Genomic DNA, 14,683 nt, shown 5'->3' with positions numbered 1-14,683 from the left:
CAAAGGTGAGAAATCTGGACATTAGGCATTCAGAGGCACCAGCAGCATGCAAGTCATGGAAGGCCAAAGATGGAAGGTCAAAGGGGGAAGGTCAAGGACGGCCACATCACCTCCCACGCTTCCCTGCCTTGAGCTTCAATCAGGGCAAAGCTTTAAAGAGACAGAGACAGAGAAAGAGTTACCATTCCACTTGAGATGCTGCAAGTTGCTGTAGAGGAGCTGTCCCGCTGGATTTAATTGGAGGTGGGGAGGTAAATATTTTTAATTCTTCAAGTGTAAGTCTGCTCTTTCTGAAGATGCCTGGGGGTTATCTTTAGAGCTTTGTTTGGTTTGGTTCTAGTAAAAGAAAAAGGAGCAACCACCTCTGTGAGGTGGATGGGAAGTAGGGAGTGCCCAGGAGCTGAATGAGGTCATCTCAAATGACCACCACTTCTGCCTGCTCTGAAGCCAGACGCTGGGTTCTCTTCAGTGTTGATGGCAGTTATCTGGATCTGAATCTGGTTCACAGCCCTGGAGCTCATGCTTCCCAAAGCTCCAGCTACATGCCCAAACACAGATTCTGCTTAGACAGGCATGCCCATTCTGATGTGGACAGGATAGCTCACTATTCGTACATATCATTGCTTTCCAAAATAGTTCTCAGAGGAGCTAGTGTTTATAACCACTATCAGAAGAACCTTAGGCCCGTGTCAAGGACATTCTGCAAGATAGATGTCTACCCTACCAGCTCTTGCAAGCCAGTGTAGCACGCATGCATGTGTGAATAAACTAGCACCAAAGGACAGCCTTTAAACGGTGCCTGTCTATGTGCTAGGTGAGGCCTCAGGAAAGACACCTGGGGCTCTAGGGCAGCACCAATCCCAGAAATCACTGCAGAAACATCCCAGATGTGTCCAGACCATTCGTTTTAAGACTTTTTTCGATTCAGGACCTTTTAAAAATCTGTTGTAGTATCGTAAGCTTTCTCCCCTCCCAAAAAATAAACTAGATCTAATTTTGCCTATTTTCTTACCACACTTACGTCCCATCTTAAGAACCTAGGTGTAGAAATTTTTTCAAAAAATAGCCATGATGATCTTAACAAGCAAGGGATTGGGAATGAAACAATGAACCCCATTTGCAAGAGAAAGAAGTGGTTTTCTGAGAGTACCAAGTATCCTGTGAATACCCAGCTAGCCTTTGTCTCCTTGGAAATTAACCACGTAAAGAGAGAATTATATTATGCTGGATTTGTATGGGATTAGACACACCTTGTACCCTAGGCTTCAAGCTTGTCCTCTCACCTCCCTTCTACTTCTGTCTCAGGAGACAGTAATTTGGAGGTGAGACCATCCTTGGATGCCCCTAAACAGGAACCCTGCCAGCTGTGGAGTCTCTGCTCTTCCCAGATGGCTCCTAGCAGGGCAGAGAGACAGAGACAGAGAAAGAGTTACCATTCCACTTGAGATGCTGCAAGTTGCTGTAGAGGAGCTGTCCCGCTGTCCCTGCCGCCCGGGTGAACTCCTGCAGACTCATGCTGCAGAGATGCTCGCCGTTGATGTCAAACTCCTGGAAAGGGATGCAGCTGGCATCCAGCTGGTTGGTGTCCAGGAGGTGCTGGAGCCATTCCCACACCTGGTACTTGGTCCAGTACTGAGGATGGATTTCATGCCACTGGCCTCCAAAAAACCCGCTGGAAACTGCAAAACAGGAGGCGGCCCTGTGAGTGACCTGTGTTTGTTTCCGAGCATGATCCCAGACATGGGGATGCCCCTCTAGCTGCCAGACGTCACAGGGATCACAACCACCCTCTGCGTGCATCAGTGGGGATTGGAGCTTGAGATGGGCTCTGGAGAGGAGGCTCTAGGAAATGCAATTCTTTCCCCAGTTGTGGTGGGAGCCAATCATTCAGCCTCCGTATATCTTCATTTTTTTCTCCATATACTTACCCCTGAGCTCTGGATGAGGACACAACACTTGAAATGCTCTGAGATCATGAGCTCTTTTCCCACCTCCCACAAACTACCATGAAAGCTAAAGCATTGCTACAGTTTCAACAGAGTATTAGCTTCTTGTCCACACCCACATAGTTGTCTCCTTCTCCCTCTCTCTCTCCCATTTATTTCTCTCTCTTACACACGCATATATACACATACATACCCAAAACTCAGTCCATTTTCAACCAAAACTGAAGCTTGAGACTCAGGTTCTTTTCTCTGTGATGCCTTTGCTGCTCCCCAAAATGGTCCAAATGATTCATCTGCTCACGGTGCTGACATCCTCCCACCCCATACTGGTTATTATAGCCACTAGGATGTCACTTCCCTACTCAGCTACCTTCAGCAATTTCCCTTTATCCACTGAAATTAGGCCCCAAACTGCCAAGCCAGGCATTAAGGCTCTTCACTAACTATTCCTCAAGTGACCTTTTGCCTTTTTTCTGTGTTGTTCTTTCAGCCCGGTTTGTATTCTACCTATCACTCTCTGTTGAATTTATACCCAGCTTGCTGACCCTGACCACCCTATAAAGCCATTGCAGACCCCCCTGACTGACTGCTGAGGGCTGCTGTCCTCTGAAACTCCAGGAGATGCACTTTACATTTCTCCTAATGACGTTTGTCATGTTCTGCCTCTCTTGGTGGGTCTCTAACTACAGTCCTGTTCTCCTTTGTAAATTGTATGCTCAAGGTCATGGACTCTATCTTACCCATCCTTGTATCTCCCATAAAAACTACCTCAGAGACTTTGCCACCATAGGTACTGTCTCTCTCTTTCTTCAGTAAATTTGGGGCTGAAGAAGAAATAACGTCGGAACCTGGAAGAGTTGTGAGGTGCATTCACAAGATGGTTAATTCAAGTACTGGTGAAGAAGAGGAATTCATTCAAGCCAATAACTATTATTGAGCTCACTGTGGACTAACCATCTATGTATGTGACTCTCATACTCACTTAAGAGAACATGACGAAATCAGCCCAAAATCCTGGAGGGATGGAGAAGAGAGAACCAGCCTCTGGCGGCATGTAGCCAGACTGGGAGACCTTATGATCCCCTTGAAAGCATGGGCCAAGGGAAGGAGCTCTCTAGTGGGAAAGGTGAGGGGCAAGGACAAGGGGAAAACCCTATTATAGCCCACCAAGCTGAAGGAGGGGAAGTCCAGCTGAGCATGACACACAGATATTCCCACAAACTCAAGGATAGACCAGTAGAGGAAAACGTAGCAAAAGAAAATGGTCCCTAACTTTTTCTTCAAGGTCATGCTAGATCAGTACTTCTCAAACTCTAACGTGATTACGAGTCACCAGGGAATGTGGTTCAAATGCGGGTTCTGATTCCATAGACCTGGGGTGAGGCCTGAGTTTCTGCGTTCCTAACAAGCTTCCCCAGGATGATTATGATGCTGGTCAGTGGATACAGTTTGAATGGCAAGGAGCTACAGAGCTCCAAAAGGTTTGATCTCCACAATGCCTATGGCCTAGCCCTCAACACCTCAGGAGGAAAGGCTGAAGGGGGAATGTTTCCAAGCCGGTCCCACCTGCCACTCATATTACGTGCCTTATTCCTCATTCCTCATGGCCACACAAAAGCAGGCCTAAACCCTCTGCTTGGGCCCTAAAGGAGAAGCCAACAGTGGAGGGGGAAGGGGCAGGGACTGGACGAATCTAGTCCCAAAATTTAATTACATAGAAATATTCCCTAATACACCAGCACTCAGAGCCTAGGCCGGACGTCTCTATTTCCTCCCGACTTTTCGGTGTCCCACCGATACAGCTATTTAAGGGTGGCCTACATTTTTTGCAGCTCCCCAAGTCTTTGTTCTTTTATTTTTTAATTAATTGTGTTGCTATGAACGTGCAGCTCCGGGTTTGTAAACAAGAGACAACAACTCTCAATAACCCCACACCAGGCCTGCGGTACTTTCTTCTCTCGATGTCACACGACCCAGATGAGAGGATGGCTCCTGTTAGTGCAGCCTGTTAGAACTTGGCAGAACCCGAGAATTTTGTCTAAAGTTGACCAGGGGAGACTCCCCATCAGCCAGGCGGCTCATCAGATTCCCGAAGCTTTGGGAAAAGCACTGAAACTCGTATGAGTTCAGCTCCTCTCTGGCATTCAGCTGGCCTCCCCCATCGATCATGACCAGGAGCTGGGCCTTCTCTGGGGCCTCTGGAAGTTAGAGAGTAAAAAAGTGATGTTTAAATTCCACTCCCTGCTGACTACACTCCAGAGCAACCCAGAGAGATGCTGCCTTAATCGAGGGTCCTAGGGCCTGGCATCCAAAAGATTGTGCGTTTCCCTGTTTGGAATCATCCTTCAAGGTCCCCACAAGGAATCTGAGTCCTGCCACAGGGAAGGTCATGCCCAGAAAAGGCAGGAGTTCAGAAGCACAGGTGATCAATAAGAGAAGGTCACCCATCCCCGCTTTCGACCACGTGTGGCTGGGCTTCCAAACTGGAAGGTGGAGCTGCCCACAGATCGGCCACTTCTTGAAGAACGCACCCCTTCCATCAGCCTCGCACTGCTGCTTCCCAGACTCTGCTCACCGATGGCCCATCTCCATTTTCTCAAGGGAAGCAAGCGCAGCAGAGTCTCTGGGGAGGAGATTAGCGGCAGGTATGGGGTGGGAGAAGGCCCAGAGCTCCCTACACCCCCTGCGGTTCGGTGCACAGCACTCTACGCAAACTGAACACCTTCACAATGGGGTGAGGCGCCCTGATTCAGCAGCAACTTTGTTCAGTCCGGCTTCCACAGTAAGCCATGGGCTTGATCACCAAACCCTCCATAAGCCCCGCCACCAGGCCCTCCTTCTTCTAATCAATCGGTTCTAGATTAAAGCACCAAAGGCAGGCACATGGTCTCCTAACAACTCTCCCCTCCCTTTACAAAGGGAGGTCACCGGAAAACGAAATAGAAAGATTGAGCTGCTACAAGTCTCTTCTCCTTAACTTCCACGCTTCCATGCGACACACACACACACACACACACACACACACACACACGCACGCACACACAGTTTTCCATCCTATCCTATCTTGATATCCCAGCCAACACTATTAAAGTTGGCCTTCCTTTGGGGTGCCTCTTCTATCACCCTCTCTGCCAGGCTACCAACCTGGACCTTTGAATATTGGGAGAAAACCACGGAATATCTCAAATGGGCTTCTGGCTGGGGCCCTGGGGGGCCTGTGGGGACCTCCAGCATGAAGAAGAGTTTTCTCCAGTCTCCCTGGTCCCCACACCCCCCGGCTGAATAAAACCTGTATTTTTCATTAAGTTGGGAAACGGAGCCTAATTAAAGCCGAGGAAGAATCCCCATGGGGAGTGACACTGACCCCCGCGCGGCCCCTTACCATTGCACGTGGGGTAGATGTCTGTCCAGGCCGGCTGCTGGTGGAGGAGGTTGCTGCTGGGATTGAGATTCATTACACCACTTCCTTCCAGAATCATGATCTGTAAGGGGATCAAACAGGCCGTTCAGCCAGTGCCTCTTGGACAAACGTCATTTGAGAGTATAGATCATAGAGTAAATTTAGGAAGGAAGAAATAATTTGGTCCTTCCATCCATTGCCTGTGAGGCATGTTGCCACCAGCCCTTTCAGTAAAAGCAAAACTCACTGGCAATTAAAAATTTCCAGGTTCGATTTTCATATGCATGAGGCAAGATTTTATAGCCACCCATTCACAAATGAATAATCTCTGATCGGAATGAAACGGGAGGAAAATGTAATACTTGCTCACTGGGCGAGTCTGGCCAGCAGCCAATTTTTTTTTTTTTTTTTTTTGACAAAAGTGAAAATACCAAAGAGGTTTTTATTTAAAGTAAAATTTCAATCAATGAAAACCCAAATGGGTAGCAGAACAGACCCGGCACCTGTGCAGGAACTCTGACCTGAAATCAGACATTCACAAGTCCCGACACATCTGAGCAACCTACACCTGGGAGTCCAGTAAATTTCCTCAGCACAAACGTCTACCACGGGACAGGCTCGTCTTGGAGGACCTCAGCCATATTTGACCTAGAGTTTTTCAAGTATTTGGCTCCGTGATAATATTAGAAATCAGTTGGTTTTGGGGACAAGACACTGCCCCTTCCCTTCCTTCCTGGTAAAAATTCAGCCCCACGTTCCCTCTCCTTTTAGAGACCTGGAGAATACCGCAGGCTTCAAAGCTGATCTGAAGCTGACTTTCTCAGTCTGAGGGCTCATTTTTGCAGTAAAGGACCCAGGAGAAGGGGCTTTCTTCCATGAGCCTGTTTGGGTTTTTTAAACCATGTAAAAATTTTACACTTTAGAAATATTCACCTCAGTCGTCCAGCATCTACAATCTTCCTACCCTCCAGGCAGGCGCCCTCCACCTTTCAGACTGAAAGCCCCAGAAGTGTGTTCAATCATCCAAAGGATGAACAGCTTGTTTCCAGAGGATGATTGAGCATTACCCAGGGCCTCTAAGGGTAACCTGCTCTTTCTAAATGTTCGGATAAGGAGAAGAGTAGCAGATCATGGAAATGTTTCTGCCTGTATGGGGGAAATCTTGCATCTTCACGAGTCACCAACCTCCCCCAAACTGCCCAGCCAGAGTGGTTCCATCCCTCAAAACCCTTTCCTCTAATTTAGCTGGTGCTCCTCTGGTTCTATGTAGGGCTTGAGAGGGGAGAAGAGGGGTCTGGAAAAGGCATAAAAATTCATTCATGTATTCATTTATTCAACAGATATTTATCAGCCTTGCAATGGGCTGGGCACAGTTTTAGGGACCAGGGATAGAGCAGTGATTAAGAGTTGAACTAGGCTAAACAGGAATATTTATCATGATTATTAACATCATCATCCTTGTTGTTTGGCAAATAATTAGGCCTAAGTAGAAGGCAGGGGAAGGAAAGGTGGGGTGGGAATAGTGAACACTGTAACAGACCACAGGGTGCAGAGATGGCAGAGCCGGATTCTACGTGGTGGTGCCATAGAGATGAGTTTCGAAGTCAGAAAGAGCGGGGGTTTATCCCACGCTCTCACACTTACCTGCTAAAGTTGGTACTAAGTCGAACAAAAGTCACTAACCTCTCTGAACCCCAGTTTCCTCTTATGCAAAATACAGGTCGTCATACGTACCATGTGTATTGGTTAGAGCTTAAACGAGTTTCTATACCTCGAGCACTTGGCACAAAGTCGGTCATGACCGCATGGTAGGTGTTATGAGGAGGAGGGCTACTACATCTCTGGATGACCCAAACCAGAAGCAACCTTGGGCCTCAGTTTCCCCACGCAAAAATTTAAAGAAGGTAAATTGCTTCTTAAGTTCGTTTCCAGAAATCTCTTTGATTCTCACTCTCAGAGAAAACCAACCCAAGTCGAGCCTTCTCCTCCTTCACAGGAACTGCACCTTTTCCCATCGAGCTTTCTACAGCAATTGCCCTAAGCGAAGAAACCAAACGGGGGACTCCAAGGTACAAGAAAACTTCCAGGTCCCCAGAAGGGTGGCTGGGGGAGGGAGGAGTCATGGCAACGGCTCCTGTTTGCTCAAGGCCGGGCTTGTTCCTTGCCAGCATTTGCTCAACTACAAGCGGTAGGCAGGTTACTGTTTAACCCTGAAGGGGCTGCAGCTCAGAGCCCAGCCCATCTGCCCTCCAGGCTGTGGGTAAGGGTGGGGTGGGCAGCGGAGGCTTCCCTGAAATTCTTTCACAAGGGTTTGCCCGCAGAGCTGTTTCAAAGTGGCCATTTCAGTGGAAGCCAGACCTGCCGGGGCCAACTAGGACCCACCTCCTCAGCCGGCTGGCCCAGACCTTCGGCTCACCACTTCGCAAAAAACTAGAAGGCAGGGTGGTGTGAGGACTGAACGCCTGGCTTTGAAGTCAGGGAGAGGTGGGCTCAGAACCTAGTTCCCCTGCTCACTGTGGGTGACCTTGAGCAAGTTCAAGTCTGTCTAGCCTACATCTTTCTGATTCTCACTTTCCCGCCCTGTAAAATGGGAACAACCCAGACGCAGAGGGCTGTGGGCATCAAATGAGCTTGTGCATGCAGAGAGCCGAGTGGGTACTAAGGAACAGTTCAATAAATGTCGCATGACCGTGTGGGCCAGTTTTCCTCTTAGGACCGAATGCCCACCAGCCCCTTTCCTCCGGGCAGACATCATTTCTCAGCACGAGGCACCCAGAACTCTCAACCCACAGAGAAGCCCTGAGGACTACAAGGTCACAGCTGCCCGGTCGCCACCTGGCCCCCCAGGAGGCTGAGCGCGCTCCCTGCCGGCACCCCCTTTCCAAGGGAAAGCAGCTGGCAGGGTGAGGGGCCCTTTTTTACAGGGCACAGGAAATGGTTGCTGCCCATAAAAGAGTTTATGTCGCTTAGTCCTTAGTGAGTCAGAGTTCACCGAGGTCACCCGGGCTTGTGAGGAAAGAAGATCAGTATTCTCAACCCAGCTTGGGGCTGCAGGGGCAGCGCCCTTAGCGTGGGCACCGAAGGCCCCCCACCTCGGGGCCAGCATGGCGGAAGGCCTTTCACCAAGTCCTACCCGCCTCGGAGGCCCAGCTCTTCAGGTGTAAAATGAGGACATTTGCCCCCCAGCAGCCTTACAGGACTGTTGAAAAGATCAAATGAGATAATGGATAATAAATGTGCCTTGCGAATTGTTTTAAAAAAAAAGCATTATGGGCTTCCCTGGTGGCGCAGTGGCTGAGAGTCCGCCTGCCGATGCAGGGGACACGGGTTCGCGCCCCGGTCCGGGAAGATCCCACATGCCGCGGAGCGGCTGGGCCCGTGGGCCGTGGCCGCTGAGCCTGCGTGTCCGGAGCCTGTGCTCCGCAACGGGAGAGGCCACAACAGTGAGAGGCCCGCCTACCGCAAAAAAAAAAAAAAAAAAAAAAGCATTATTATAATCAACTCACCCACACTCCCATATATGAATATAAACTTTCTATGGTACATGGTGATTACTTTATGGGGTATAAAAAGCAACCCTTTTCATTAAAAAGTAAGGGAATTATTTAATGCTGCTCTTTAAGCTTTCTACTTTACCTTCAGCATAGCTTTTATTAGTTTCTTTCAAAAGAAAAATATATCAAGTTTGGGAGGTAGAGACTTTGGAATCTCTGAGGCCCGGGTTGGAATCCAGGCTCCCCATCTTTCAGCCACGTGAACTTGAGTATGTTACCCTTTCCCAGCTCAATGTCTTCAATGATTTCAAAGGGGAAGTCGGGGAAAGTGGATGTCCTCCAAGCCTAAGGGCTGTTTGGAAGGATAAATAATATCATGGATTTAAAGGTCCCTAGTCCGATGCCAGAACACATGCCCTCATTTAAAATCAGTTTCTTTTCCTTTCTTTAAACATCAGTTCTCAGAGTGTTGCTCTAACACATTTTACTTCTTCCAAGATTGGAAGAAGTAAATTCAGAGCCTAAGTAAGAAGGTTCCACCCTTCGAGCCAAAAGCAAGCTGGGAAAAGGATCTATTTGGCCTCATCTCCAGCTCGAGGGAGAATTCTAGGGTGAAAAGCAGTTTCTCAACCTCAGCTCGACTGGCATCTTGGTCCAGGATGGTTCTTTGTGGCGGAGACGACTTGTGCATTGCAGTATGCCTAGCGGCATCGCTGGCCACTAGATTCTAGCAGCACTCACCCACCACCCCCCTGAAAAATGTCCCCGGAGCCAAATCACCCCCAGTTGTGAACACCAGTCAAATTAGAGCCTGTGGAGGTGACAGCTCAGGCTTTGATCTCGCTGTGTGGTGACCTTGCACTGTTTTCTATCCTTTCTGAGCTGCTATAGCCTCTCCCAGGAAACAGCCATGGCATTAGTATCACCACGTAGGCTTGCTGGAGGACTGACTGAGATAAGGGACTGCGATGTCCCCAGCACAGTGCCTGGTCACGCCGGGTAACTGCCTCCTAGGTAGAAATTTAAGAAAATGCACTGGGTATCAGGCCCACCTTTGTCTATTCCCGCATGGTATGTATTCTGGGAACATAGCATAAATTACTACTTGGGCTATTAAAAACTGCACACCAGAAAAAAGGTAAATCTTAACTGAAACCGAAAGAGTGAAATGCAATGTGGGTGATGCAGCGCTTTTTCCACTTGCATTCTCTTATCCCCCCTTCGTGTATACAAACAATCGGAGGGAACTTTTTGACCCCTGTGATTGTCTTGACTTCCACATTCGCCCCAGACATCACCCTTTGCACGGCAGTTCTAAAACTGACACTTTGGGCGACAGAAGTCTGGAGCCACGCGTGGGACCCAGTCGACTACAGGAGACGGTATCTCATGCCAGCCTTCCAGCCAGGACCTATTCCACCTTAGGCAGCAATTCCCTGGCAAACAATGGGCTACTAAGGTTTGACCAGTCCGAACCCATTTTGGCAGAGAGACGGCACCGTGCTGTGCTGGGGTGGCCAGAGACACTCTTTACTCGCCTACTTTGTTAAGTGGCAGTTCGGAGTTAAACACAAATTCCCACAGAGCCCTAAGATGCTAGGGTCTCAGACCACTGCTGGGCCACCCACGCATAAAGGCGATCTACCACCTCTGTACCCTCCCTGCCAGACCTTCATCAAAGGCTAAATTCCCTTCGAGCACCAGCTTGACCACCACGCACAGGGAGGACCAATGGATCAGGGTGGAGGCCATCAGAGCACTTGGCCTGACCCTAAAGTTTAAGAGTCTCACATTTTAGCTGCTGCTCGGTGGCACAGATGGGAATGCATGAGAAAGAGTCTCACTAACATCTGGGTTGAAAGGACATACTCAAGGTGTGAGGACCTTCAAACCCAGCCGGATGTTGCTGCATTTCTGGAGGGCAGCTCTTACAGTGACTCAGATGGTGAGGCTTGAAATCCTGATTCTGCCCCTTGGCAGGCTGTGTTGACCTTGGGGAAGTACCATCCTCTCTAAAGTCTCAATTTCCCACTATGACAGAAAGTGGGGGAAATGGAGTTGATGTGCGGCATCATACGTGGCAAGTACCCAGGAAATGTTAGCAGATATCATGGGGTCTGCCCAGGGATCTCTCTCTAAACTGTGCTGCTTGGTTTGGGCGACATTCTTGGGGTCGGGTTAGACCCTTCAGGGGCAGGATGGTGTAATAGTGGGGAGCTCCAGGCTCTGGAGTCAGATGGCCATGGTTCAATCCCTGGCTTTGCCAGTTTACTAATGGGGCAAGCTTGGACAAGTGATTCAACTTCTCTTGAAGGTCTCATTTTCCTCATTGATAGAATGGTATGAAAAGTGTTGATAGATGATATGAAAAGGGCTGTTGAAAGACAAAATGAGATGATACCTGTAGAGTGCTTGGAAAAGCGCTTGGCACATATTAAGTACTTGGTAAATTTAAGCTGGTCTTTATAATCATTATTATCATTTCTTTATTGTGCTGTGGCTATTATTTTGTTGAGTCTCCAAGGAGGAAATTGAGGGTTTAATTCACTTCAAGCAAGGCTTCTAACTTCCACCATCTACGTAATATTCAGCAACCCCAGCTGGCTGGCACAATCTAGCCTAGGGCTGGACTCGTGCCTCCCCACTCCCCATCCTGGGCTGCTGGGCAGACGCACCATTAGGCTGAGCCGTGAGTGGCATCTCTCAGCCCCTGCTCACGGAAGCCGTGCTCCCCTGCTCTGGGCATGCATCCTTCCTTCTCCCCTTTGCCCCACCAGGCACACGCTGCCTGAGGCTGCCAGGAACGGTGGAAGGGCACCCCTCTGCAGGCCTTGGGTTACCACCCGGCATTGTGCCCTCACACACCATGGTTGGTTGGCAGGTGCACAGGGGAGCAGCAAATCCAAAGTGGGATCTCCTGGCAGAGAATGGCCAGAGGATCTCTCTATCCTACAGGGTCCCTTAGCACATGAACTGCTCATTTACTGGAAGAAGGGGGTCTGGGATTTGAGCTCATGGGAACAGAAAAATGAGAGGAAGGAGGCACCACTGGGACTTTCACAAGGGACCAGAGTCATGCACTCCAGAACCCACGAGCCTCTGCCCAGTCTCAGGACTCCTACCAAGGCCAAGAACTGCTCCACTGGTCTCTCTTCTTAAACACACAGAGAGAACCTGCCAGCAGAGACAAACGCAGCCCAGCTTGGGCTTGCTTATCTGGAGCAAGGTGTGTCTTTTGCTCTGTGGTGAGGTAACTGAGACCAAGGACAAAAGGCTGTAAAAATGAAAAAGAAAAAAATAATAGTAATAATAATAGTAACTATACTATAGTAGCTAGGGTTTATTGAACATTTAAAATGTGCTGGCTCTGTGTTAATAGTTTTAAATACATTGTCTCAGTCAATAGTCACAATTACTCTGTAAGGCATCATGTCATTTAACAGATGGTTTAACCGAGGCTCAGAGAGGTTGGATAACTTGTTCAAGCTCACACAGTTTCGAAAGAATTGAAGCTAGAAGAGAATTCAAACTCCAAGGGTCTAGCAACAAACCCTGGGGACTTTCTGCTGAGAAGGGGGTGATTTGCCAGAGAAGAAAGATGCCTTCAACTCATCCTCACCTCCATCCCCATTCCATACATACTCACAGCATTCTCCCTCTGCCATCTGGGGCCTCACACCTTTACCAGGTTTCTCCAAGATTACAAAATTCTCTGGTTCATTCAATCATGCAGTGTCCCTGATTGAAACCCTTTTCCTTTTTGCCAGAGCAACCCGAAGCCATCACTCTTCTCAATATATTCAAGAGTTCTTTTTAGAATGAAAGGGTAGAAATCTGTCTTCATTCTGTCATACCTACCATATACTCAGGTAGGAATATTTAGGGTATGAAAGCTGGGCCAATTTTACTCTTTTAGCCATTAATTACAGATTTATAGCCCTATATATTTATATACACATACATACACATTTACATGCATATATATACATGAGTATATTTGCACACATATATAATATAAACTCTCCTTTTATGACTCAATAAAGTTATCTTTATTTTATATTTTGGAAATAAACTGGTCCATAATTCTTTGTGCTTCATCTGAATTAGCTCTCAGTCCAGAAAGTAGGGTTTGCTCTTTCTGGGAGGGTAAAGATACACTGGGAGCCACCAGGACCACAGAGCAGACCATAAGCAGGGCTTTGCCTGTATTCCCTGTTCCCAGCCCCAGGGGACTGAGAGTCAAAGCTATGGTCTGCCTTCTTCCCAGCTCCTTGATACATTCAACCACAACATCCCCAAATGGCCTCAGACCTGGCTGCCTTGTGTGGGTATTTTTACTCCTCAGACCCGAGGAGCAATTAGACATTGTAAATAATTACTTTTGCAATGACAGTAATATCTAAACCATTCTCGGTCCTTAATCAAAGTTACCAGCAGGTGAATTCACAGCATTTGCCTGAAGGATGTTGCAACAGATTACCGACTTCCTGTTTCAATATGACTATCATTTCAAGAGAACTACTCCCAACGAGGAGAAAAGAAAATTCAAGTACATGTGAAATCTAACTGAATGTAATACAGACAATAATTTGTGTTTTCCAAATGAATTAAAATGTGAATCAAGCTTGGGGAATGTGTTTGATCCTCTCAGGATTACATCACAGGTAATTTCATACCCTCATAATGTGTTTTGAAACAGACATTTCATGTTCCCAGGGGCAACATCAGAAGCATTATTCCTGGGCTTTCAAGCGTTTTCATGAGCAATGATGCCATATTGGGAGGCCAAGAGCTGATCCATTATAGATACACTTTACTGACTGTGAACCATTTGGAAATATACACATGAGGCTGATCTTTATCAGTCTTGGTGCCAGATGCAGACAAGACGTAGATACTGACAGTGGACAGGCACCAAAGTTGATCAAAAAACAAGATTACCTTTCATGACCCCAGGAGCCTTTATCAATCTCGTTCAGATATGACAAACTAAGAAAAATAGGGCAAGCCTTGAAGCATAAAAGGTCACAGAGTCTTTTGAGACCTCAAGAGAAACTAGGGTTTTCTCCTCTTCAAAATGCACACCAGGTTTTGCACGTATTTTGTGGGCCCCAGGCCCTCTAAAGACCATCCACTGACCCCTGCAAATCTATGGACACCATGTATCTTTAAAAAAAAACAACAACAACTCTCTTGCTCTCATGTTGGATTGAAATGTAAAGAAAACTTTGCAGTGGAGTTAGGGATGGGAGACAAGTCTACTCCGACCTCTGAGAGAAGGCCTGAGAGATTCTATTCTTGTTCTTACTTGACATGGGTGTTGCCTAGTTTTCCTATGGTGACACCAGGAGGGGCCGCACTGTCCCTCTCCATCGGCACCTAAAGTAGGGATCATGCTGCATCCAGGAGAGTCATTCGGGACCTCTGTTTGGCAATGCAGTGAAGAATTCACCATCCTCCCCACCACCCTGAACCTCAGGATCTCTCTCCCCACTAATCCTCGATCTCTATTCTAAAACCAAATAATCATAAAGTAAAGATCATATAGAAAAAACAAAAACATCCAAAAACAAACAAACAAACAACCAGGCCTACTTTTACAACCCTAGGTCTCCGTAGGTCTTTGGAAAGGTACAGGTACGGGGACTAGAGGATTACGTTTATGGTACTTATTCTCCTACTTGGCTGATGAGGCCGTACACGTGTTTCTCACAGGTTGGTCTATAGGCCACCTGTATCATCATCACCTGAGGAGAAGTTAAATTTGAAGTTTCCTGAGGTCCCGTCCAGACCGTGAATCAGAATCTACATTTTTGAGACCCTCCCTTCAAGAATCCTTAAGC

General features: G+C 47.7%; 1 protein-coding gene across 4 annotated transcripts in view; it reads right to left on the bottom strand.

Moving 5' to 3' along the window:
• Window positions 1–14,683, bottom strand: part of EHF (ETS homologous factor) — a 40,349-nt gene that overhangs the window by 12,806 nt on the left and 12,860 nt on the right. For 2 of the 4 annotated variants that reach the window (XM_029208942.1, XM_029208938.1), the window contains exons 2-3: window positions 5,329–5,428; window positions 1,434–1,679 (exon numbers count right to left, since the gene is read on the bottom strand). In XM_029208942.1, the coding sequence (XP_029064775.1) occupies window positions 1,434–1,679; window positions 5,329–5,425 (343 nt within the window). In that variant the 5' untranslated portion in view covers window positions 5,426–5,428. Of the gene's footprint in view, window positions 1–1,433; window positions 1,680–5,328; window positions 5,429–7,080; window positions 7,220–14,683 lie in introns of those variants that run through there. The other 2 variants (XM_029208940.1, XM_029208939.1) reach the window with 2 other exon arrangements.

This window comes from Monodon monoceros, unplaced genomic scaffold (assembly GCF_005190385.1).
Source record: "Monodon monoceros isolate NGI ecotype Baffin Bay Population unplaced genomic scaffold, NGI_Narwhal_1 Super_Scaffold_7, whole genome shotgun sequence".
Classification (NCBI taxonomy): Eukaryota; Metazoa; Chordata; class Mammalia; order Artiodactyla; family Monodontidae; genus Monodon; species Monodon monoceros.
This window is presented reverse-complemented; position numbering and strand designations above follow the sequence as displayed.